The following is a 26,739-nucleotide window of genomic DNA, read 5'->3' on the forward strand; positions in this document are numbered from 1 at the left end:
AGACGCGGTGTGTCTAGTAAATACATCACTATACATAAGGACAGGTATAACGCAGTGAACACATAAAAGAGGGTCTCCCCTCCTGATACAGAAATCGTTGAAAATTGACGTGAAATAGCGCGATTTGTGATATTTTGAACAGCTGTCACATGTGAATATATTTGCACCCTCCCTTTTATTTGTCACCTTTTGCATAACGGAACGCGCCTTCCATTCTTCCGACGGAAGGGTCATAAATAAGAAGTCAGTAATCGTCACACATTTTATGTAAATATTGACCTGAGATGACCTGTTCACGGAACATCCACTCAGTTCCACTCCTGGAACACTGTACACAACTTTTGTACCAGTGCATAAGTATTCAAAAACACCTGTTTGAATTCATTAGCATCATGTTGAGTACACAACGTAACAGTCGAAGGGGAAGCACTGACAGTCAGGACAGTGTTAATAGCCACGAATACAGTCACAGTGACCGTCAGAGAATTGCAGCTGAAGTCGACGCCGCCATTGCGGGAGGAGCCATGAGAGCTTCCGCATTTGCAACTGGTCACCAGACCGATGACAAGGACAACGAAGTCAAACCAGATGCCGGACGCAGTGGTCAGGCTGCTGCCTCTACTTCAAGTCGAAGGGCCTCGTGGAGAAATCCAAAGAAGACTCGAAGGACAACCAAGCCAAAGTAAGTGCCTTGATATATGGCATACAAGGTGAATGAACTGTAGCTCAGGCCTTAGCTCTTATCACAAGTTTTACTGGGCTACCAAAGAATGATTGAATGCAACCAGACGACGAGAGGCTAGGCTGTACTAGGCCACGGTCCCTCCACAAAACGGTCCCTCCACAAAACGGTCGGGAAACGCAATGTATTTCTATTGTCCTGATGCGCGTTGCGCTTCCGTTACACTGTTTATTCGCGTAAAGAGATTATCGCGACTTGGTCTAACATAGTAATTAGCATAAACGATGACACCATTTTTACCTGACATGCAATGAACTAAAGGACAATGCGCATGCGTACATAGGCTGTGTTTCGTATTTACACGTGCTGCTTGCGTTTGACTGACTACGCTTGCAGTCAACACCAATGTAATCATTACGACCATGATTTCAATTCTCTTGATGACAAGACATCGGTTTCAACACCATTTCAGAGGAACAGAGTGAAGAGGTCTACAATGTTCCGATTGTATAACTTTTAAGTTTAAAGTGTATGTCCCGCATAAATTCAAAGTTAATTTTGCTTAAAATGAGCCATGCTATATGATTTTGCCATTTCTACTTTATCAAATAAATGCATCACCCCAAGGAAACGACGCGGTTAAATATTATAAAAATGCAATATGTTGTGCGACTTTGAAATTGGCTGCCATTCGGGTCGTTTCGGAATTCGCGGGCATTGCCACCGGAAATGACGTAACTAATAGAACGTACGAGTGAGTGTGTTCACCTCGGCCATAGCGAATGCTTACCGCTGTGGCTTCAAAATGGTGAGAAGTTACGCTTTTGGTGGCTAAAGTAACCGCAGCCATTGCCAGTTTATTGCATTTTAGGATGCCGTATTAGCCGCATTTGCCAAAATTACAAGAAAGGGTCGGAAAAGAGGCATTCAGACAAGCGTTTTCTGTGGTGCACATTTTCGAGTGCCGTGACTTCGCGTCGAATAAACACGGTTCGTTAGCCAGATGTACGGTAAGATAGACTTTAATTCCTGGAGCTACTACATCGATTATGTGATCGCAATGCCGTACCAGTACGACCATTGTCACCAGAAAGCGTTCGCGTGTATCATCATCAACTGTGGACAAGAGCGAGAACAGCAGCAAGACTGCGACAGGTTGCCCAAAACATGTCAAGGGGATGCGGGGGCCCGCGGAGAAGTATGGCCGTGTTTACATCCACCAGGACTGAACGCCGATTCAGCTGCTTTACGAAAGTGATTGTAAATAAATAAATAAATAAATAAATAAATAAATAAATAAATAAATACAAGTACTACATCTCATGTATGTGTAACTCTATAATTAGTAACGTTAGGAGATATCTAATTTTATATTCCTAAAAAGTTTACGTAGTGATTGACTGACTCTTTGCGAGACTGAACGATATAAATATTACAGCACGGCGCTGCCAGTAACAGTGACACAACGTGTAGCAAAGAAGTTTCATACTGTTGACGAAGCAGTCGCGTTGTCGTCATCTGTTCCCTTCTGCTCGACTAAGTCTCCCCTAAAATATTTAGCTTCGTTGAGAATTTTGCAGTCATGAAACAATGAACTCTGTGCTTTATATCGCTGACACTTAATCAAGAAAAAAACCTGCGGAAGCGTAGCTGATCACTCGGTCACAAAAATGGCCAGCTGAGCCGCCTGGCTTCGGGTGCCAGTGTGCCCGATATTTACATCATGTCAATTTTAATTTATCTCTTCCCGAGAATTTGACTAGACATGTCTTAACGGTCACATATTTTTAAAAGTGCCAATGTTCATGTGAGGTTTTATAACGCCAAACTGAAGATTTTGCGGCGAGAATACTACTTTGGTGTTTATGCTAACATGACCCTCAGCCTGTTGCTCTGGAAAGATGTGTGTTATAATAAACGGTGGACAATTTTCAACTTGATCTCTACTACATTTATCTACAAGCGTCATGGTGTAATTCAAATTTTTATATACAGATTTTGAACGAGGCAGTTTATGTTGAGAAGTAATAATAAGGTGGGATGGCAACTCCAGACTTTTATTCATATTTTGGTAGCTTGCGGTTGTGTGTACGGTAGTGCACTGGTGTGTTTGACTGTGGTCACGGTGGGCTTGTCACAGACGCGACGGTCAACAAGAGTTCCGCTCTTGTTCTCGTTTAGGTTAAGGTCCCGACTGTTAAAATTTGCAGGCCTGTAAATTCTGAACAGCTTTGTCATATCTTCTGTGACGATGACATTCTCAGTTGCACTGCTTTCACTCATGAAATTATCACTATCTCCATAGTCAATGCACGAAGTCACCATCACATGTTCTATTAGTGACGTCACAGCTACTTACGCCAAAACGGGGCGAGCTCGGCAATTTCCGGAAAATGTCGCCATGATTGAAGTCGAAAAGTGCAACTTTTCCCGTGTTTTCGTCGAAATAACATAATACAACCGTCTAAAAACCGCTCAAATATAAGCTTCAGTTTGTGTGTAAATGTTTGTTTTAATACCACATTTCATTGACAACCAGAACTAGAGTATACGCCTCAAGTCAAACGAAAAAGCCTCAAAATGTGGCGGGACTCACACTTTAAGTTAAAACGAAGTCCACATGCCCCGTCCGTGAAAACGAGTGCATTTATAAGTACATGGAGCCAGCAGTTTTCGAGGACATAGGACATCGAAACAAAAATGACCTTTCTTAAATGTAAATTTTCCTATTCGTAGCGGCATTGTTTTACAGCTACCGGGAGCCTTGTGTGACACATCAAGCACATGGCTCGATAGGGCTTCATGACACGCCATAAAATCGCAATGGGGTTTGAATCAAAATAATATTTTTCACGTAAAATTCCCGCCAATTGATACGTTTGATCATCACAGAAATTGCGTCCTCAGATTATTTTAAATGGTGTTACAAGTACCAAATCAAGGAAATCTACCTTAAAATACCATGTAGTACGCAAGGCACAGTGATCAGAAAAGATTTCAAAGAATCGAACATCGACTCTGCGAGGGTCGCAAAAACAAAATAGCGTTCGGCCGAATTCGGGTTATCTGCTTTTCTATCCTTCCTTTATACTTTGCAGTTATTGAATCGCTAAAATAAGTTGAAATTGCTTTCAATCAGATAAATAGGTCCCAATCGAACTTATTTGACCAGTCATCAAAACGAAAAACCATGAATATTTCGACTCTTCACACAACGCGAACACAGATCGTCAGTGGACGCCATTTTCTAAATTGCGGAGCAAAGCATTACACAATAAACTATCAGTTTGCGTCTCATTATAAACCTTTATTCAAAAACTGGGTTCGTCAGTTTAATTTTACGTATACTTTTATCACAAGAACAGACATTAGAATGAAACAGACCGTCATAATTTTGCAGTGTAGAGCGAACAAAAATTCATGTTCTGACACATTATGAGAGACGCAATGAAAATGACCTACACGCGATAGCCGATTTAGCGCTGAAAATCGATTAGGAATAAAAAGATCACCCACTTTCCTTATCAAGAAATATTGCTTATCGAGAATATACTGACGTTTCAAAGTAGCTGTATACTTTACGGCCGATTCAGGGTAGTTTTTTCGTCAAGACAACACCACCATACCCACTCTTTGCATGCTTTGAGGGACGCTACAGCTGGTGTGACGTCATCAACAGCGAACGCCAGCGCAACGCGCATCCCACCAGCTAATCCCCTCGTTCGCACGTTTTGACAATAGCGTTTCCCGACCGTTTGGTGGAGGGACTTTGGTGAAGGGACTGTGACTGTGGAGGGACTGTGACTAGGCACAGACGCATATGGGCTGGGTAGTCTGGTTAATCGATAGCTCGTCTGCTCGATCTATCAATCGCGTGTTCGCTGGGGTAAAGGGCAGTTAGGTACGACCGACCGATCAAGCAGACGTACCACAAGCACCTGTGGTACTTGGGTACAGCATGACATTACCAACGCATACTCGATTGACTTTGAGCACGTCAAGATCTCTTGATTTATTTCATCTTTGTTCATCTAGGCCTGTCACAAATTTTCTGTACCATGATTATATTGACGATCTTTGATTTATAAGCATTCATCAAATAGAAACTGTTGTCGACAGAGTGAGATAAGGGCCGCTAACCGGACCGTCATTAAACTTGATAAACTTAAACCACAGTCCCCTCGCGCGTAGAGGGACTATGTTGAACGAACTGGTCATCTGAAAGTATATTTTAGGACGAGGCAGACATTACAGGGGGGGGAGTTTTTCAAATTGATGCTGCGCGAGAAAGAGTGTCCCTTCAAAAGTGTTTTCACAAAAAACAGTGACCTTCCCTAATTTGCTCAAAAACAGTTACCCAGGGTCTTCCTCTGCGCTTCACAGTCCACGTCAATGACATATTGCATATGATTTCTCATTTGACCTCCGACTTTTCAAAGAATACTGTTTAGCCTTTGGAAATAATTAATATCATGTAAGATTTCAACTAAGAGATAAGATTTCACAATACTTGAAGACCAATAGACTTTAAATTAAAAAGGGACAATATCAGCAATGTTAACCTCTGTTTATATTTTGGCATGAAGTTGTATGGAGGGCACTATTATTATTTGTGAAGAAACTTACCATAATTAACAATATAGGCCTACAAGTAAATTCATAGACATAGCAAGCGTTGTAGGAAATTTGTTAAATGTTTACATCAAGACTGCAAGTGAATTGGTATTTTTGGTGAAATTACAATTATAATATGATAGTTTGTTATTCACATAGCCACTTCCAATCACCCTATTCTAGTCAATTAGTATCATATCAATTGACAAACATCTACGAATACACGGCTCATAGCTAGTTTTTTGTTATAAAATATAGTTTCATAATTTACCCTTGGACTGTCGAGATTACTGAATCAACCATTACGGTGAAAACCCTAAAAAAGTTTCTTGTATGTACATACACATTATCAACTTCAAATTTCACTAATGTACTGTACATTATATCAATTATCAAACGAATACAAATTTACTGATATGACTGGGTTTTTTTTTGGGGGGGGATGAAAATTGTTAATATTTGCCCTGTAGACTTACGTATTTTAATTTGATATTTTTGAATGAAATTTAAAATCAAAATTCTTGAAATGTTTGACCTTGCAGCCAACATATTTACCATATCGCGACCCTTCCCATAAGCTTAATATATGCAAAATTTCATGACCTATAAACTGTGCAGGGAAAATGTTGACTCACTTCCAAAAAGCATTGGCCCTTTCCCTGTAATTTCTGTCCAGTCCCATAGAATAAACATTGTAACAACAGCTTGTTTACACTTTATATTTGAATTAAACATCAAATTACTTACTGCAGTTATCATCCTGAATTTAATTGACTTCAAAGATTCCAATATTTCCGACACTTGAAATTCAAAATGGCTGACAGGTGATCATGAGAGGCAAAAATACAACATTGTCGACTAGCAAACAAAACGAGAGGAATTTTTGACGGCTATCGCATTAGTTTCACTGGATAAATAATAGTTAGAATAAAGGGAATAATTATATTAATATTATAAAATAACATTTTGTTAAGTTGCTATTAAAAAGCCCATTGCAAGCTGAAATTAAAAAAAATAATTATTTTGCAGCACGGCAAATATCTAAACCATGGAAATGAAAAGCCCTCCCAATAAAAAATGTGAAATGTCTTGTAAAGTTCAACGAAGTTAATCTGATCATCATATAAATTGACGTGCATAATATTTTGAATAAGATTTGTCAAGACATTTCTGAGTAATTGGGTCTATATTGACTTCCATAGAAATAGACTTGCCATCACAAATTCAGAAAAAGACAGAAGATACCAGTAAAGCTTGTTTGACACATTGTGCATCGACTTCAGAAAATAAAACACGTGGCGAATTACCTTTTATTTCTGCAATAATTGTACCCGGAAATACAGGTATTTGATGGGGGACCATGTTTGGAAATCAAGTGAGCTTCACACTCTTATACTGTGTAGGAAAGTATGACTATTGTTTGCTGTTTTCCAAATTCACAAATCACACACTTCCTAGATTTTCGACCACTCCTAGCCATTTTAATGAACTCTCTGTCAGCTGATGATTCTTTTTGTCTTCTTCCTCTCCTGAACAGAAAGCATATGGGAAATAAGGCTTTGATCGTGAGTAATAGATGGGGAGGTCCGATCCAGGGAGGAGTGACTGATGCTGTCCATCTGCTAATCCGACTTCTTCGTGAATTGGGATTATCAGTCTACTGCACCGCCCTCACGGCTACAGAAGCAGAAATAAAGGAAGCTAAAGAATATGGCGTTGAGTTGATAGTGCCATCCCCGATTCCAAAATACGAGGTTAGGCGTGAGACACCGAATGCTGATTGGCTGTATAACCACAAAAACTTCTTTCCCAATCTGAAGGAGTTAGCTAATGTCAGATTTGTCTTTGGAGTTGGTATGATAACATCCGATGCTGCCTTCGAAATTGAAAGGGATGTCTTTCCGAAAGCCGCATTCTACTTGATCAATCTGTTCGACAGAGATGTTATTACCCCAGTGATTGCTAATTGTGAGGCTCCAGAACTTGTGCTACGACGGAATAACGTATTAAAAGAAGGTGAAAATTCGAGCTATGTCTTTTCTGTTGGGGGCAGTATTTTCAAAATGTACAAAAAAATATATCGTACAACTCCAAATATCAAACACTTCAGATTATCTCCGATTGTAGATGACAATCATTTCAACATTCCTGCCCCAGAATCTGTTGATGACGATGAAGAATTCCAAATTCTCTCTCTGTTCCAAGAACATGAGTTAGCATATCTGAAAAGTGACAGTGCTATTATGAGGGCCATGAATTCAATCACAGATTTATTCTACAGGACCAAGAAGTCACCCTTGAAATGGAAAATTCTCGGTGTACCAAAGCGCTGTGAATCAGATCTTCTAACATATATGAATCCCCATTCAAAGTTGAATGTCGTATTGGCTCGAATGCCATCTGCAGAACACTTGAACGATGAACTCGGCCAATCTAATCTTGTCCTAGTCCATCCATACTCAGTACATTATGTCAATCTTACACTTGCCGCCATGTCTGCTGCTGTTCCTGTCATTGTTCCCGAGGGATCACTGAGCCACGAGCTGATTAAGGTGCATATGCGTGATTATGAAGAAAGTGTTGTCGTTGATATGAGCGATAGTGATAAGTTACAGGAACGTATCGGTGAATTTCTGTGTTCATACGACACTGCCTTAAAAAGGGCAAATGATATCAGGTCTACAATAAAGAGTAAGGTACAACAGGAGTTGGAGAATATAAATACTGATTTCTTCAGAGTGGTAAAGGATGATGCCGAGATTAAGTGGGGAATCATCTTAAAACGGGAGAAGAGCTCAGCAAGAAAACACAAGGTATCAGCTCTGTAATACCTTATATGTACCAGTTAATTTTAACTTTGGTTCACAACACTAAATGGAAATTTTACCCCAGAAATTTTGAACAACCACTGTGTCCTTCATCAGCTGGACTAATGCTGGATGACGTCAGAGCGCACATGCGCTCTGACAATCTGGTGTAGATCCCCGGTAAATGATAATATCCCCATCTTTATTTTCCACTAAGTGTCATGAACAAAGTTTAAACTTAACTGGTACTCTATCCCACACAGATGAATCTTCATAAACATCTTTATATGTATTTATGAATTAGCATTCATATCTATAAATCAATAGCGTTATCTCTTTTTCAATTTAATTTCTTCAATCATCACTTCTTCTGCTTTTCTACTGCACCAACCAGTGTTTCTCATATTTCTTGCATTATTGAAATGTAAAAAATAACTTTTACACTTACATTTAGCAGATATTATATTTATTCGTTTATATTTATTTCCAAAAAGTTCAGGAAGAAAACAAAGAGAACAAGAAAACAGATCCTCAAAAAATGTCCAGAAAGAGGAAATTACAAGAACGTGATCCAGGTACGTGTGATCTCATCCATTTTGTCACAAAATTGACAAACACAACTACTTTTTACATTACCCTTATTGCCCTGTAACATACCATATTTAAGTGAAAAATGAAATATATTGATGTTTCTTCAGTATTGGTTCCACGTAGCAAAGACATGTTCTGCAAAGCTCCAACACAGCATCTAGAAAACTATTTTCATTGCCTTTCAACCCATGTAGGTGACATGAAGTGAAGGTACAAGTTTGCGAAGTTGTTCCAGTGAGCGGAAACACAGTTGAGGGAGTTGAGAGACGTTTCTACGAAAGTGACGAGACCCAGGAGAACACTGAAGAGATTAGGGAGGTACTTAATAGGCAACATGATGAGATGGAAGTGAGGGACATTGGTCATGAAAGTATTTCCTATACAATGTCCTGTCAGTCATTAGATGCGTTGGAATGCCTGATGGAAAAATATGCGACTGGGAAACTACAGGATATGATGGAAGACAAATTTCTGTCTGATGAACTCCTTGATAAAATCGGGGCATTTTACCTTGCAATTGACGTAACCATTGACTATGAAGAGTACTTTTTGTGCAGACAGGAGCTGATCCAAAAATATGGTAAGTAGGTACCTTGTACCATATGCTGTTCTTTCTACCAGCACATCACTAGTGATTGATACATTGATTTGTATTTCTCTTTGCTTATTTTTTACTAGTATACTTTATGGATTTTTATTATACTTTCAATAGTTAAAATGCACGTTCCTGGCGTTAACATTATATCATTAGATTGTGAGGGAAATATTTGTCATTAAGGTCTCCACTGGAAATAAATTGAAACCTTTAGTTTTCTGTTCACAGTTGTGTCAGTGAAAATCAGCTTTTTTCTAGATATCAGCTGATAAACATCCAATATCTTGAATCTTGACAAGTATAACTGACATGAATGATTTACTGGTTAAATTTGTGATGTACCTGTACACTTCGATATTTCATATGTGTGTTTTTATGTTGTTTTTGTATACAGGGCTGCCTATGCAGGGAAGACATACTTCCACAAATCAGCCCGAAATGCACCTCATGACTGGGAATACATCGGGAAGAGTGAACAAAGCCAGAGATCTCTTGAAGTCGTTTGAAGGGGAGGGTGATAAGGTGACGGCGAGCCAGATAAACATGCTTGATCAGCTTTTGCAAGAAAAGGAGAAGAACAGGCAGATGGAGTACCAACAGTCCTTACAAGAATCTGACCAGCAACAGGCAGAACATGGTGGCACAGGTTTGATTGATTTATTAACCTCATACATTCATTCATACAATTACAGATTATTTGTAAACAGCATTCTACCACATGTTCAGTGCTACGGATTTCTACTAAAATGTTCTCATAGTGATGCCAACTACAACTGCACCATTTTGGAAAGTAATACTGTTTGCTTTGTTCATTTAACCATGATCTTAGTCAACACTTGAACACAATGCTCTTTTAACTTTGACTATTTGATAAATATTTCTTTTGTGCAGATTATACCGGGCAGCTTTGGCAACAACAAATTCCTGAGGACTCTGAATCCACACAGATGACCAAGGTTCATCAACTGGCAGATGAAGAGATAGAGGAGAAGAATGAACTACTGGAGTCTGAAGTCAACAAACTTACCATGAGAAGTGGAATACAAAAAGACTAGGAACAGAAACAGGGGGCAAGATAGAGATATTCTAAAATCTATGGTAGGTGAAAAGACAGAGCAGAAGAACGTAAATTTAATACTACTTTCAGTGATTTTGTAGATGTGAAGACGGAGACACGAGTCCTTGCCACCAAACATCCTGAAGTGGTAATGAAAACTGATAAGTTATCAGCGTATGCAGATCATATCGTTGGTGATGCAGAAATCCTGAAGAAACAAAGGAAGTCTATCTGGATGTGAGACGGGTTGAGAAAGGTGAGTTTTAGTTTATATATTGTCTATGTATTCGTTGGTGTCCCGGTCGATGTGACTATCTACAATTTCTCATATGAAGATTATAATTGTACATGGTTACCACAACTATTGTCATCCATATGGTGCAAGGTAGACCTCTGATAAGATAGGGTGGCGGGTAGGCCTTTGATTAACACTTAATACATATGATGGAGATGTTTTCGAATTCATATCGGGAATAGATGATTTGCATAATTTTAGGTACAGTAAACATCCAGATGGAGTACTTTCATGACAAATATTTATGACTATTACATTGTCATGTGGTACATGAAATTATTACAGAGGTCTGACCGGTGTTTATAAAGAAAACATGTTTGATCAAAAACGAATTTTGAGCTTGTTTGCATATGTTTGAGAATATCATTAAAAGAAAAAAACACGGCCATATACCCGCGATACAGTGACTCACAAAATACTGGGTGATTATGCTTTACTATAATCATAATGAATAATTATATAATAAAGAGACACGGGGGTCATGAGCAGGACCACTGATTCCTACAGGCATCATACATCATAATCTGAGCACGATATAACACTATAGGCGTAAGCCAATATGAACCCTTTCCCAGCCCTCATTTATTATCACTATCAAATCTATTTGCATCATCTCTGCTAAGTCATCACCCATTTTCATATCTGTACAAAGTCAAAATACAGCAACCTTGAAAAGCCAAAGTTAAAATCTTAAAACTCCAACCATGCTGTATGCAAAGAAAGATAACGGTTGTAATGTGTGCTAGTTGCTGCCCACTCATCAACGAGGCATGCCTTGACAACCACCTGCTCAAGTCAGCCTCAACAGAAACTTTAATGACCAAGTGTTGACCGCCGCCACTGTTTCAGCTGATCCTGGGATAGCAGACTATATGGCCAAACTGATAGAAGCCACTATCACAACTGCTGTCAACTCTATCTACTGTGAACTGCATTTAACACCTATCAATGATACCATCGACAACTCGACACCTCTCTCAGTGTTCAGCCAGCAAGTCGATCGGCTGCTGGGGTGTTGTCACCTGCTTCGATCACTGTCACACTACACAGGTCCAGCGACCCTAGCATCCTACTTGTTCGTCACTCAGCCGGGTTACACTATTAACCCTTTTCCTGCCGAGCGAGTTGCACACCTTCCTGGCAACTTGTTAGAAAACAGCCTCGTTATAAGCACTTGCATAAGTCTGCATCGGATACACCTATTTCTGCCAGGCATTTGGTGAGAAAATCGCACATTTTCGGGGTCAGTTAGCTATCTTTAATGGACAACAACAACCTGCCATAACAATTACTCCAACTGACCTGGCCACCATTGATGGCACACAGCACACCCACAACTGTAACACATCGCAGGCTACAAAGCAGGTGTGTAGTAGCCCCAAAATTGATAAAGTGAGTGTCAAACTGTGCATCAAAAATGACAAAGTGAGCGTCAAACTGAGCATGAAAAATGACGACGTGTCAAACTGAGCGTTGAAAAAGACAAAGTGAGCATCAAACTGAGCGTGGAAAATAACGAAATGGGACCCAGCTTACATACCTCCTGCAAAGCAAAAATAGCCTTTGAACAGGACAACCCTGTCATATCCCAATTCTCCGCCGCATTTTAAAACAAATAGCCTTCAACCAGGACAACCCTGTCATAGCCACATTCTCCACTGCGTTAAAACACAAGATGGCTTTGGAAGATGGTCCTACATGCTTCTGTGTCTTCTCTTCATACTGGGCTTTCTTCCACCAACACTCAGCAATCCCTTAAGCTAATTACAATCACTTCCTCACTTCCAAAGCCGTCGTCTAGAAGCCGTTGGCCTGGCTATACTATGATAAAGCCTTTCACCTGCCGCCAGGATCTAGTAAACTGGAGCAAGCCCAAGAGCTAAACTTCCTTCATTTTTAACAATACCCACACCTCCTACGTGAATCATGCTTCACCTTAGGTCAACGACATGGCCTTGTCAAGACTAACTGCCCAAAAGGCTGGGGCAGCACCAACAACCCATTCTACCGGGAAAACCCTGCATCATAGGCGGTCAGTGTATAATCATAGACTTGTCGCAGCCAAGGGATGACACTGTCAACCAATACATCAAAAATTCAAGGAGGACGACACTTCCCATCTACTCCACTGTAGCATTGCATTACCTAGATGACTTCCTCAGAGCTGGGCCCCCTAACTCCTACAATACCAGCACCTCCTCAATACTACAACACATGCTGCCATTTAGCCAAACCTTTTGCTGTGGAAAAAATTGAAGGACCATCACCCATCATGACATTCCTGGGTATCACCTTGGGCACTCTTACCATGACACTCCATCTGCCAGATGATAAGCTACAGGATCTAGTTCAAACACTCTCTACGTTGCTGCACAGATGATCATGCACAAAACCAGAGTAGCTGTTCATCATCAGCAGCCCCAGCTTTGCATGCAAATGCATCCCAGCAGGATGCATCTTCCTCAGCTGATGGCCTTTCTTTCGATTTGAGGACTAAACTTCACCACTGTTACGCAATCGGCAGGACACACTGTATTTTCCCAGGAGGCATGTTTGTATGCTGATAGCAGAGAGGGTTTACATTGTCGACGTAAATGTATTTACTTCAATCGATGAAGGAAAGACTACAATACCCCTGTTCCACTTCATTCATCATTTTCTTGTAGAAGCATGATGTTCACAGGTTACTGAGGCATACCATGTCATTCTTCCAAACAATACCGTACTTCGATCAAAGTTTACGCTCTCATGAAAGGCAAACCACAGGAAACTCTAACTGAATAACAGTAAACAGATAGTAAAAAAAATAGAAAAAAAAACGCTGAAACAGAGAAAAAAATGGACAGAATAAATAAAAAAGTAATCCACAAGTAAACAAGCAAACAGACAAACAAGCAAATGATTGATGGATCAATTATCATAATGAGACTAAAAAGGTCAAAAAGAGAAAAATAGAATAAAAATAAAACAAGTAAAACTAAAACAAACAAGTAAACAAGCAAACAAACAAATGACTGACGGATCAACTGTGAGACTAAAAACAGTCAAAGAAAGATAAAAAATAGCTTCGATGACACTTGGCTCACATTTGGTTCAATGTGGCAGGCCAGACTAAGTACTGTACTCAATTAAGTTTACCCCTTGGAACATGTATACCCAGTTTCAAAGCAATCAGAATAGTTAATTCAGAGAAAATGATTTTTGACCTAAAATACGGAAAATTGCTCCGAAAATACAAATATGATAATTCCACCATAATTTTGAGAAATCTAATAAAGGTCAACTTTAGGATCAAGCACATCAAGTTTCAACGTAAACCTACAAGAATTTTGGGAGAAAATTATTTTTTGACTCAAAATGGGAAAAATTGCCGAAATATACAACTATGAAAATTTCACCCCAATTTTAAAAAACAAAAATCTGACAGAGGCTAAGCTAAGGATCATGCATATCAAGTTTCAAAGCAATGAGACTAGCAGTTTTAGAGAAGAATATTTTCTGACCAAAAACGGGAAAAATTGTTCTTGAACTACAACTTTGAAAAAATCACCTTAATTTGAACAAATCTAACTAAAGTCACCTTTAAGAGCCTGCGTACTAAGTTTCAAGACAATCGGGCCTGTGGTTAAAGAGTTTTGCACTTGGATTTTCCCTTTTTTCCCTCATTTGCATATTTTTGACACTGATATGTTAATTTAAAAAAAATTCACATCTCCACCCCTTGGTGCAACTGTACCGGTACACCAAATATGAAAATAGTAGGTGCTTCAGTTTGAGTTTTTATGTGGACGGACATACATCCCCACACACATACTATTACACATTAACATACTAACACATATACATACAGACATACAGATGCCGCCAACTTACCATATGCTCTCTTTGGTATATATACATAAATGTGAGCTAAAACAAAACAATAAACAAAAACAAACAAGTAAACAATATCAAAAGTAAACAAGCAAACAAACAAACAAACGACTGACAGATCAATTGTGGCATTTCCATGAAACAGCCTAGATTCACCCTGCTATGGCATGGTCCTCCTCTCTGGATATATACTTTACTATGGGCTCCTTATGGGATCTGATAATCAGTGAACTGCACTGACCAATCAGTGAACACATGCACTGACCAATCAGTGTACACTCACTGACCAATCAGTGTACATTGACTGACCAATCAGTGCACATGTAATGACCAATCAGTGTACATTAACTGACCAATCAGTGCACATGTAATGACCAATCAGTGTACATGCACTGAACAAACAGTGTACATGTACTGACCAATCAGTGGACATATACTGACCAATCTGTGTACTGGTACATGCACTAACCAATCAGTGTAAATGCACTGACCAATCAGTGACCACCCACTGACAAATCAGTGTACCGGTACATGAACTGATCAATCACTATAAACATGCAATGACCAATCAGTGAATATGCAAATGACTAATAGGTGTGCATGCACTGACCAATCAGTGAATACACACTGACCAATCAGTGTACCGGTACATGAACTGATCAATCACTAAACATGCAGTGGCCAATCAGTGAATATGCAAATGGCTAATACGTGTACATGCACTGACCGATCAGTGTACATGCACTGACCAATCAGTGAATACGCACTGACCGATCACTAAACATGCAGAGACCAATCAGTGTACATGCACTGATCTGATAATCAGCATGCACTGATCTGATTATCAGTGAATATTCATTGACCAACCAGTATACATATACCGGTACTGACTGAGAACACGCACTTATCTGACCAATCAGTGGACATGCACTGAACAATCAGTGCACATGCACTGATCTGATAGTCATTGAACATGCATTGACTGACACATAGGATGAATAATTATGGAAAACTGATCAAACACGTACAACTACTGTTCTAAATAACTGATAGACTTTTTTGTTTTTTACTTTTTATTGTGTTAAAGGTTGTCAAAGAATAAACACACAACTTGTAAATTGGTGTTTATCAGGATATTTGTTCATCCTACTGTAATTGTACAGTGCTTTACTTTGATCTTTAAACCACTTTCATTTTATGCAAACACACACATAAGTAAAAAAATACCGCAATTATACGGTGTTGCTCACATTTGATCAGAATAGGTGATGGAGGGACCGTGGTACATACCAGTATAGGTACCAAAGATCAACAATAAATGTTGTTTCTATCTGTTCAGTGCAGGAAAATTCTACATTGATGTTATGACAATGATTTCTGCAAAGTACAACCAGAAAAGCAACAAGAAATATTCAAACCAGAAAAACAAGAATGACAAAAGTTGGACATGTTGCTACAGAGATATAGATGTTTGATCAAAGAAGGGCAAAAATTGTCCTAAAAACACAAATATTGAAATTTCACCACATTTTTTAGCAAACAGCTTCTCAGCTTCTCAAAAGATGATCTGCAACATTTCCTGAAATCTATCAGCAATATAAATCACTTAAGGCCATATGTATGTTGTAGTTACAGCACGCAATCTTATTTGCGCTAATGATATGGATTTACATTGTATCCTCAGACAGTGTCAAACTAAAAAAAATTATAAATCTGAAAATTTACTCAGAAAAAAAATTAGCACAGCCTTTCTCATTTGGAAAAATTTTTTTTTAGATATTTACAATTGTAAAAAAAAGGTTAACAATTTCACTGTGACCATCCCCCCTCCCAAGATCTAATGGTCCGTCCCTTAGTTTGAGCAGGTCTGTTGATATGTAACAGTTCATAAACAATGACAGGAAATGACTCAGCCTGTTTCAGTCACTGGCATATCTCACTCCTGCACATTTGCAGAATTTCCCTTTTTCTGCACATTTTTGACACTGACGTGTTCATTTGAACAACGTCACATCTCAACCCCTGCATCTACCTGTACACCAAATACTGAGATGGTAGCTTTGGCGGTATGGGAGCCTTTGTGTGTGACGGACATACATCTGCACATACATACCTACATACATACATACAGACATACAGACGCCACTGACTAACCATATAAGCTCTTTTTGGTATTTATATACAAACCAAATATGAGCTAAAAATTATCAGGCTCCAAATGTGAATTTTAATGTCATATGCTGATGTAGTTTGCTGGTAAAAAATTTCAGTGGTGTTGCTAGGTTCCAGGTCACAGAGAAATCTTTGTATTTCATCTGTGCTGAGAAGTTCAGAGGGACTCACCTCATTCTAATATATTTACCCTCCGTCAAGTGCTATTGCCACGATCTATTTTGCTAAATCTTTTATGGTAACTTGAAAATCAATACAGAAAGAGGCTTATAGTATCCACTGTTGTGATAATGACCCGTGTTGACATTAACCCGGCATGCACTGTTTATGGATGCAGTGTGTAGCAGTTATAAACATCATTACCCATTGAAAACGTCATCTACTATTTTAAACACACACATAAAATAGGAGCCACAAGTGAAATACATAACTAGACATGGCACAGTTGTAGCGAATTTATATAGTTTCAAAACAATCAAAAGAAGGGAGCAAAATGTGACAACCTTGAACCACCACAAATAAAGCTATTAGTGCCTGACAGATGTTTTCAGGTCTGACCAGTAGCCCTTTATCAGCATTATTGCATTATGACACTTGCTAGACAATTTGCATCAGCCACATGATTCCGTGATCGCTTGCAAATCACTTGACTGAATTTGGCTATTGTGTAGTGAAGGTAGTGTACAGAGACCCCTACCTATCACAGTGCAATTCTGAGTTGGAGCCAGCGATAGTTTACATGTGTGTGACTTCACATCAAAGCCAATTGGATGCATGGTCTACAGCTGAAACACTGTCGTCATCAAACATGAGCTTGGTCACCCTCATATGGAGACCAACAGGTGAAGAGTTCCTCTTGTGTTCGTGAATCCATCTTGTGCACAGCTGCGTCTTAGGCTAGCTGCAAAAATGTTGTGAGCAGATCATTCTTCACACTGCATCTGTTATGTCATCACTGTCACACCAGATTTATCCAAAACTAAGGTTTTGTCCTGAGGAGAAACATACTTCTGTTAGTGTTTCTTGAGGTCACCTATGAACCAAGATACCAATTGTGTGAATTTTTTTAACTTTTTGCTTCTATTATTCCCACATGAGGTATGGAAATAATATGTTTCCTGTTGTGGCTGAGATTAGTATTGTCTTTAACTGTTGGGCATACTCCATATAGATAATATTCCCTTACTTGACCAATTTACTAGTCTCACAAAACGTTAAACTGTTAAAGCTCCATAAGCTTTTCATTTTTCAAGTATTCAGCTGTATTTCCTGTTTCAAAACTCTCGTTAGGCCATGGAGAAACAAAGTAAAACATTCGATGGAGTCAAATATTCTCATAATTTCTTATACATTTCTTACAAGAATGTGATTCATTTTGAAATACATTTTTAACAACTGAAAAAACAATATAATGGAAGTGGTGCCATGTTTCCCTTCGGCTAACGTAAGGTAGAATGTGCCTCAGGGTCAAATATTTGAAGCTCTTGGAGAAAGAAAAATTATCAACATCTTAGATTTTTGAAAATTGAAAATGTTAATTTGTCCCCATAGAGTTAACATAGGAATAGCGGTCATTCATATTTCAAATATTGGTAAATCTTGGGTAATTTCTTTCTCAAGTACTAAAACTTGCATGGTGACCCCTGATTTTTATTCTTGATTTTGAAAGAGAATGGGTGAAAGGTTCCTAGAGGAAAATTTGAGCAAAAGTGTAAGTCTGTCACTTTTCGAGGCACAAACTAAACAAAACTTCTGGTGTTTTAGTTAAACAAGGTCTGTACTATATCGTTCAGCATAGTGAAGCTGGTTGATTTTGCTGAGTCACTTTCCTTCAATTTCAACTGGTTTCAAGGGGCAAGTCTTTTCTTTTCCAGTAATATTAACATGTGTATCTATAATGTTAATATACTCCTACAAACTCTATTTTATTAACACTTACACAATTGATCATGCATGTCCATACAAAATATAAAATGAATTACAAGGCTTTCGCTCAAAATTTTGGATATTTGGGATGTCTGTTATACAGACTTCTTGCCAGGGGCCAGTGGTTTAGGTGATTTTCAGGACTTTGAGACAAATTTTTCCAACATCCCCACCCTTCTTTCAATAATGACAGCTCCCTTACCTTGATTGTCACCAATCTTCAATCTTGTACATGTATCTAATTTTCAGTGCAAAAAAATAGTCTGAAGAATCCACAACCAGGTTTAGAACATACCATGAAATGTCTGACAATGAAAAGAAAGAAAGAACAAAGTGACTTTGGATCACAATACCTATTTAGAATCTGTATTATATTTTTGACTTAATGATAAGACATTTCCAAATAGCCAATAGCTTATGATTGGTAACAGACTTTAAATAGCAACTCATGGATACGATACACCAATATACCATCTGGTCACTCATGAGTTTCTGTTTACTGAGATACGCTACAACTGAATTTTAAATATGAGTACAAATAACATAGCTGATGATTGTGATATTAAACTTTAAATGACAATTTGGTTTCATTGTAGTGTACAAGAATCATTTTTCTAATGTTCGTATTACACATGCGATATTTTGTTCACTGCAACGGCAAAAAGAAAATGTAAAAGTACTGATCTTATCTTTTCTGTATGTCCCTTTGTACAAAACTGTATCCACAACGTGTACCCTCTTCAGGACTTGAGATACCTGGTTGAACCCAGCACTATGCATGTCTATCTTACCTTTGCAGGGCTCGAAATTAACTTTTTTCCCTGGTAGTCCACTTGGGCTACCATTTTCTGAAGTTGGTAGCCAAGTGACCAAGGTTGGTAGCACATGCATATTTTAGTTTAGGGATATTGTTTTCATTAACCAGACCAGAAAAAGGAATTTTCAAGATTCTGCCCATGAAGTGAATTTTCTAGTCATTTGATGTGAATAATTACACACTTGTACCAAAGAGAACAGGTATAAGGTCCCCACCCCCCCCCCAACAAAAACAATGTTTCTGGCCCTTGACGGTGATCAAAAGTGATGCGGCGACGCGCTTTTCTTTTTTCCTTTTTTTTCTGAACAATGCTGGTTTGGCACTATTGATGCAACAGTTTTTGTCTTTTATCACTGGCTGCATAGTACTTCAGTTTTCTGTTTAGCATTTTTGGAAATGCAAATTATAGGGATATCAAGGATAGCTGTACTGATCAGTATGTAACCCAATAAAATATGACGCGCAGGTTCTGAAATGACGCTCGCGGTGACCAGAAACGATCTTTTTTGGCTTAATGGACAACAGTGATACTGAGAGTTGTATGAGAATTTTGATAGTAGTCATGACAACGACCACGACCTTCTCAGCACGTCGAGACTAGATATACTGTACCAGTGATAAAATGTATACTTAGAGGTTATTACCCAATATCGTCTGTTCCTGTGTCGTATCAGCATGAGTGTCATTTGTGCTGCGTCAGACACGAGACGAAGTCGAGTGTCTGACGCAGCACAAATGACACGAATGCTGATACGACACAAGGAACAGGCGATATTGGGTAATAACCGATTTATCATATACCCATGCCCATAATTTTAGGGAATTTTTACTAATAGAACGAAAAACCTTAAATTTTGAGGCTTTACTTTATTACGCCTTGCACATAAATATCAGAATGTTTATGTGAACAGGCTTCATTCATAAAGTATACGACGAAGATGTCAACATCACGCGCGACATCGCTGCAAGTCGTCCATATCTCAATGAAACCCAAGAAGAAAGACACCGGGATACAAAAATCGTCATACAGAAGGAACATTTTAAGGTGCAATATGCTATTACAACTGTAACCGATCAAAAATGCTCAGCTTTAAATCTATCCTGATTTCGATCGTCGTACGGCACGGAGCTCGCGCGGAGAGGGGACGCCATTTTGTAAGTTTACCTTTAGAGTTGCCATGTCAACAGTCGTCGCGCGCGCGACATTGCTGTCACGCCACACGCTCACTACCTGTTTGGTGGAGACCGTGCACAGTGCCGGCGCCGTGCAAACGGCAGAATGTTTGCTAGAACTTGACCAAAAAAATACCATGGGAAAACATTTCAAGACATGATATTTCCGTATTTTGCAACCAGAAATACCCGTGTTCCTCGAAGCCCTTCAAGTTTTTACGTCGGCGACATTGCTTCGCAGGCGGGGGAGCTGCAGCCATTTTGTTGTTTACGTTGTTTACCAACAAATGCTAATGTAGTTCGGGAAAACTCTAAAACTGATGACGTTCATCGTGCATATCTCGACGTTTACCGTGAAATATCACGGCTGATATTTTACGTTGAACGTCACTAGGATGTAGCAATATTGGCATGGGTATATGATAAACAACTGAATCTTTCCGTCTACCTGTAACCCTGCAATTGAACTTTTGTACAAAGACATTACGACACAGAGACAACCAAAACATGGCTGTGAAGTCTGAGAATAAAAAAGGTGGAAGTTTAGAGGGATGATGTGAGGAAGATCACAGATACACCCATTGTCCTAAAGAAATGCTGTACTCAATAACCTGTGTAAAATGTAAGGATAATGTTGGTTACTTTGGAAAGAAAGTCGTATGTGTGATTTTTATACACAATTTTACGATTGTAGTATGAAAACAATTGTGCCGTGTTCGTCTATTTTACAACTTACCTGTTGAAGTTAATGTTTATCTAATAATTAAAAGAAACACAATAACAAGAAAGACAGTGAATGATATAATGCAGAAAAGTGAGAAAATTAATAAATAAATAAAAAATTATACAACTTAAGCATATGGTAGTTCTCTTTTTGGACGATGTGATGGCCCTGAAAAGGGCCTTTTGGTTTGTGTGTACAATATGTACACGATATAACATTTCAGGCTCAGTTGAACCCAAAGTCATCTTCACCATGGCAACAGCTACCAGGGAGGAGGTCACCGGTAGAATGGGTGACATCTCCATTGTCTGGTGTGTGTCTTCATATCTTCATAAACTCTGATACGGTATATCTTCAATGTCATCCACACACAGTGTCAAAGATATTTCACCATGGTGGTTGACTTGTGACATCATCTCCCATTCTGTCAGTCACACTGATTTCACTGTCACAGTCTTCAAAAATACTGTTTTTCCATAACCTGTGTAAAATATAATAAGAGATGTGAGATTTTACGAACAAAGTAAGTTTACATTGCTTTTCATGCATAGCCAGTGTTTCCGCTGCCGCTCGCCAGAGGGTCAAATGACAAATAAAACATCGGATTGACGAATTATTTTCAGCCCCTCTTCGCCAAACTGGCGAACCCAATTTTTCATGGGGCCGGTTCGCTGATCAAGAGTGCAGCAGACAGGCAGAGAGATTTTTCAACATCCCTGGGTAGCCATTCTTTCCTTGCTTTAGTGCGCAGTCTCAGACATATACCGGTACTGTAATCAGTAACTTAGGGAGTAATTGCCATGTTTTAAAGATGGCTGCATGCGGTGACCTCGGATTTTTCATGACAAGTGCATAGAGTGCTTTGTAAACAACAATGGGCCTATTGGCCCTACGCAGTCAGAAAACACTATTTGATTCCGGGGTATTTTCAAAAGCTTAGCAGACAGCAGCAGCCGATGGTCGCTAGGGTGGTGAACAGAATGAAACCAGTGTGACAAAAACGAGAAGGGCATGACGTTGCTGCGAAAACGAGCCCTGCCACTCCTTGACGTGTTCTGCTGGGAGTGGGGCTGCGATGTGAAGAACTGAAATATCGCACAGGATAGTATTACACATGCACTATGCCGATGCGCACGGAATTTCGAACGGCGCGAATTTGAACGCCAATTTTCGATCTTTACAGAAATAATTTCCATGACTTGGTCCAAAGTCCATTTAGCATCTATCCATCGGAAGATGTCTCGGTATTCCTCAAGTTTACCTACTTTTAACGGGTTTTTCCAACTGTTACCGGCGATCGCCTTGAAGTCAGCGCCATCTTGAATTTTAGCTGCATGACCCATGACGTCATGCAAGTCTCGCACGTTCCCGTTCTAGTAAACAGACAACACGTGCGCTCGACCATCGTCTTTCACACTTCGCATTGTCGGCAACGTTGTGCGTATTTTCGCAAAAAAAACCCGGAAATGTAAATATTGTAAATAAAAGGAAATAAAAGAAAAGAAATTTGGAATGAGTTGTGTTTTTGCACTTTTTTATATTTCATTTTTTTTAAATTTGGAAGGGGGAGGGGGCTTGACATGCATATTATGAAAGAGTCTTTTGTTTTATAAATAAACATAATTGTATAAAAATAGTTGTATAAAAATAATTGTATAATGCAGGCGCACATAACGACATCTTAAGTCGTTAATCCTCCTAAAATATTTGGTTTCTCAAACATTACCGTACCAAGACCCACTGCAATTTGCTTACCGCCAACACAGGAGTACGGAAGACGCAGTTCTCTGTCTTCTACATACCCTCACACAACACCTTGATACTTCCAATGCATCTGTTCGAATTTTATTTGTGGACTTCTCAAATGCATTTAATACTATTTCACCAAACTTATTAATCAGGAAATTGAAAAATATGTCAGTATACAGGCAGTTAATTTATTGGTGGGTTGCAGATTTTTTGGTTGGGAGGCCACAGTTTGTCAAGGTAAATTCAATACGATCGCATGTGCGATTGACAAATACCGGCTCGCCTCAAGGCTCGGTTATATCACCGTCATTATTTACCATATTTACATCTGATTGTACCCCCATACATGCGGACAGTAATGATGACGACAAGTCTTTAATTGGCCTCATTACAGCAGATCAGGACACAATCTATAAGCAAGAAGTGGACAGATTGGTTACATGGTGTGATGATAATAAATTAAGCTTGTTTTTGAATGTAAAGAAAACAAAAGAAATGATAATTGATTTCAGGAAAAACAAAATCAGTCCACCTCCGTTAAAAATCAAAGGTGAGGAGGTTGGAAGGGTAAATAGTTATAGATATCTTGGGATCCTTCTTACAAACATGGTTTCTTGGGATGACCATGTGAATATGTTAAACCGTAAATGTCAGCAAAGATTGTATTTTCTGCGTAAGTTGCATAGATTTGGTGTATCCGGGAACATTTTGCATATGTTTTACAGATCAACGGTTGAGTCAATCATCTGTTATTGTATTTCTTGCTGGGGCGGTAGTATTTCCTCTTCTAATAAAGTTCAGATAAATCGTATCATCAAAGCTGCTAGGAATATTCTAGGCGTACAATTGTATAGTTTTGATGACTTGTATATGAAATCAGTGAAAAACAAATCTACAACTATATTGTCTGACAAAACGCATCAACTGAATAGTAATTTCACTAAAATGAGGTCTGGTACCAGATACTATTCAGTAAAGGTGCCGCACAAACAGGTTTAGAAATACTTTTGTACCCTCAGCAGTGAGAATTCTAAACCAATTTTCTAACAGGTGAAAAAAACAAAAAAACAAACTCATTAATGGCTACTGTTAGAATTATTTAAATTGTATTGTTGTTGATCGACAAGTGCTTTGTCTGTTATTTGGAACTGTGCTTTTTAATCTGTGTGATCTCTTTGTATTTTATATATTGTGGAATATTTCTTTTTAGACTGTGTACACCACAACACATTTCAATTTTTTATATTGGATTAATAAAGGATATAATAATAATAAGTGGTCCTTCATTTGAAATTTAGTAAGGAGTTAGGGTGTTGGTTCAGTTCAAGTTCAGAAACATTATGGAGGTCAAATGTATGAACTGTGGAGAAGTCTTTGAGGAGAGAGCAAAAGGTTACAGACAAGTCTCCATTGGAAGGCATTCATAAAACAGAAAATGTGAAAGATGTAAAGGAAAATAAGGGCAACTCCACACATCAGCTCTACCAAGTTTGTTTAATATTACGATATGGTAAATAAAAGGATCATTGCATTTATTTTGTGTTACATGTGATGGAGAACATCATGATCTATAATGTAAATTTCTCTGGATAATAGTTGGAGAAGTTTAGTGTCATTCAACAATTTATTTTATTTATAAACTTATTACATATTTTATTCACAATTTTAGAAGTTAAAAGTAATTTGCTTTCTATTCATTCACTTTTTACCACGCGAAAATTCGCATAACGTAGCCGACAATGCTGAGACAGCAATACTAGTCAGCGCACTGTTGTTTGTTGATATCTGAATGCAAATGAAGTAGGAACGGGAACTTGCGAGACTTGCATGACGTCATGGGTCAAGCAGCTTTAAATTCAAGATGGCGGTTATGCAAGGCGATCGTCGGTCTTGCTGCGAAAAATCCATTTGGAGGAGAGAAAAATGACAAATACCGAGTAATTATTGAGCGGGTAGGTTATATGAACACCGGACACGGTCCCTTTTGAAAAGTTATGTCAAATTTGTGCCTTTGAAAATTTCTGGCCAAGGCCGTATCCTGTGCGATATTTGCGTATTACACATCGTAGCCCTACCACTCAATGACCAACCTACCCGAGTGGTAGAGGCTACGGATTCGCAGCAAGGCATGACGGCGACCTCAGAGGCAGCTAAATACAAGGTGCAGCACTGCTACGCCTGGCATGTCCGAGTACAACTTCCAAGTCAGCGGAAAAGAAAATTGCACCGTGACTGCAGCGCTAGCTCGAGTTGCAAGGTAAAACAAGTTATGAAGAAAACGAGGAAACTGCATAGGAATGCTTTGTTGAATTTCCATGGTTAGCGTTTGACAATGAGGAGAAGTTTTTTCTGTACCACATACGAAGTGTCAGGCGGCCAGAGGGGACAATATTTACATCCGGTAGGCGATCAGACATTCCAAAGAAGGACAATTTCAAGAAACCTGAGAAAACATCAGGACATGACTTGCCATGAATGCACCTCAAGCAGCCGCTGATATGAGTCAGTTCAATTTGATAAAAACATCTTAAACATCATGCTACAGTGCTAGAAATACAATGCACACAATATTAGTGTTGGAAAGATGCTGCGTGACACAGAGAGGCCAACGTCAGTGGGGACATATAAGAAAATGTTCACACATACATGTAGATATGTTTTGATATAACAGTCAATCAATTCCACAATCTCTAGATACAAGCTGCACAACCAGTGGAACCTCTTATATCATAAACAACTACTGTCAGACACTTAAAATTTGAAGTGAAGTCTTTAAATGGTCAATGGAAAACAGCAAAAAATACAACAACATTGGCCTAGTAATATTTTAAATATTTTGTAGACCGTCTGCAAATATTTTCGAAACTTAAGAAAAAGGAAATGTTCAAATTCACAAAAAAAAATTTTAGTGTTGCCTACAAAAAATTACAAATAAAAAATATTGATGAATCAATAAATTGCCAACATTTAATATAGCAAAACTGATTCATTAGGGATTTAAGGTATTACACCAGACATTGAAAATGTTTAATAAAATATCATTTGAATATGGCCTTAACAATCAACAAATATTATAGAATTGTATAACAGGATATCACAAACATCCGAGGGGTCAAAAAACAAAAAACGATCTCTGAAACGATGTCTTGAAATGGAACACTAACCTAAGTTTTTATCACAAGCAGGCAAATAAATATATTGGATCAAAATCAGGTGTGAGGTGATAATTTAGAAAAAAATATTTACCGGTGGCGGTATGTACAGAGGAAAAGATAAATGATAGCTGACACTGTGAAAAACATTTAACAGTAAGACAACAAGAAAATGTTAATCTTGTAACATGTATACAGTGAACACAGATATTGTGAATATACTCTAGCAGTCACCAAAGTTTTTAAACAAAGATATTTTTCAGTATGGCCAACACAACAAACTAAACAACGGATTAAACATTTGAAGCAAAGCAAATTAAGATCACAGATTTAATGACAAAAATTCAAAATGCTAAACAAAATATATTTTGCAAAAATGTTTTACAAATTTGTACACACTGCTGCAGGAATATTAGGTAAGTTTATCAATTTTGACAAAACCTTTAAAAATCATTACAAATTAGCTATAGTTTTTATTTCAAAACAGAGAATAGGCCAAAGAAGGATCAGAA

General features: G+C 38.5%; 1 protein-coding gene across 1 annotated transcript in view; it reads left to right on the forward strand.

Annotated features, from left to right (window-relative positions):
* The first annotated feature begins 328 nt into the window (after nt 1-328).
* The window catches only part of LOC139129721 (uncharacterized), a 135,877-nt gene continuing 109,466 nt past the window's right edge, over nt 329-26,739 (forward strand). The window contains exon 1 of the mRNA XM_070695401.1: nt 329-682. Coding sequence (XP_070551502.1) covers nt 393-682 — 290 coding nt within the window. The 5' untranslated portion in view covers nt 329-392. The remainder of the gene's footprint in view (nt 683-26,739) is intronic.

This window comes from Ptychodera flava, chromosome 3 (genome assembly GCF_041260155.1).
Source record: "Ptychodera flava strain L36383 chromosome 3, AS_Pfla_20210202, whole genome shotgun sequence".
Classification (NCBI taxonomy): Eukaryota; Metazoa; Hemichordata; class Enteropneusta; family Ptychoderidae; genus Ptychodera; species Ptychodera flava.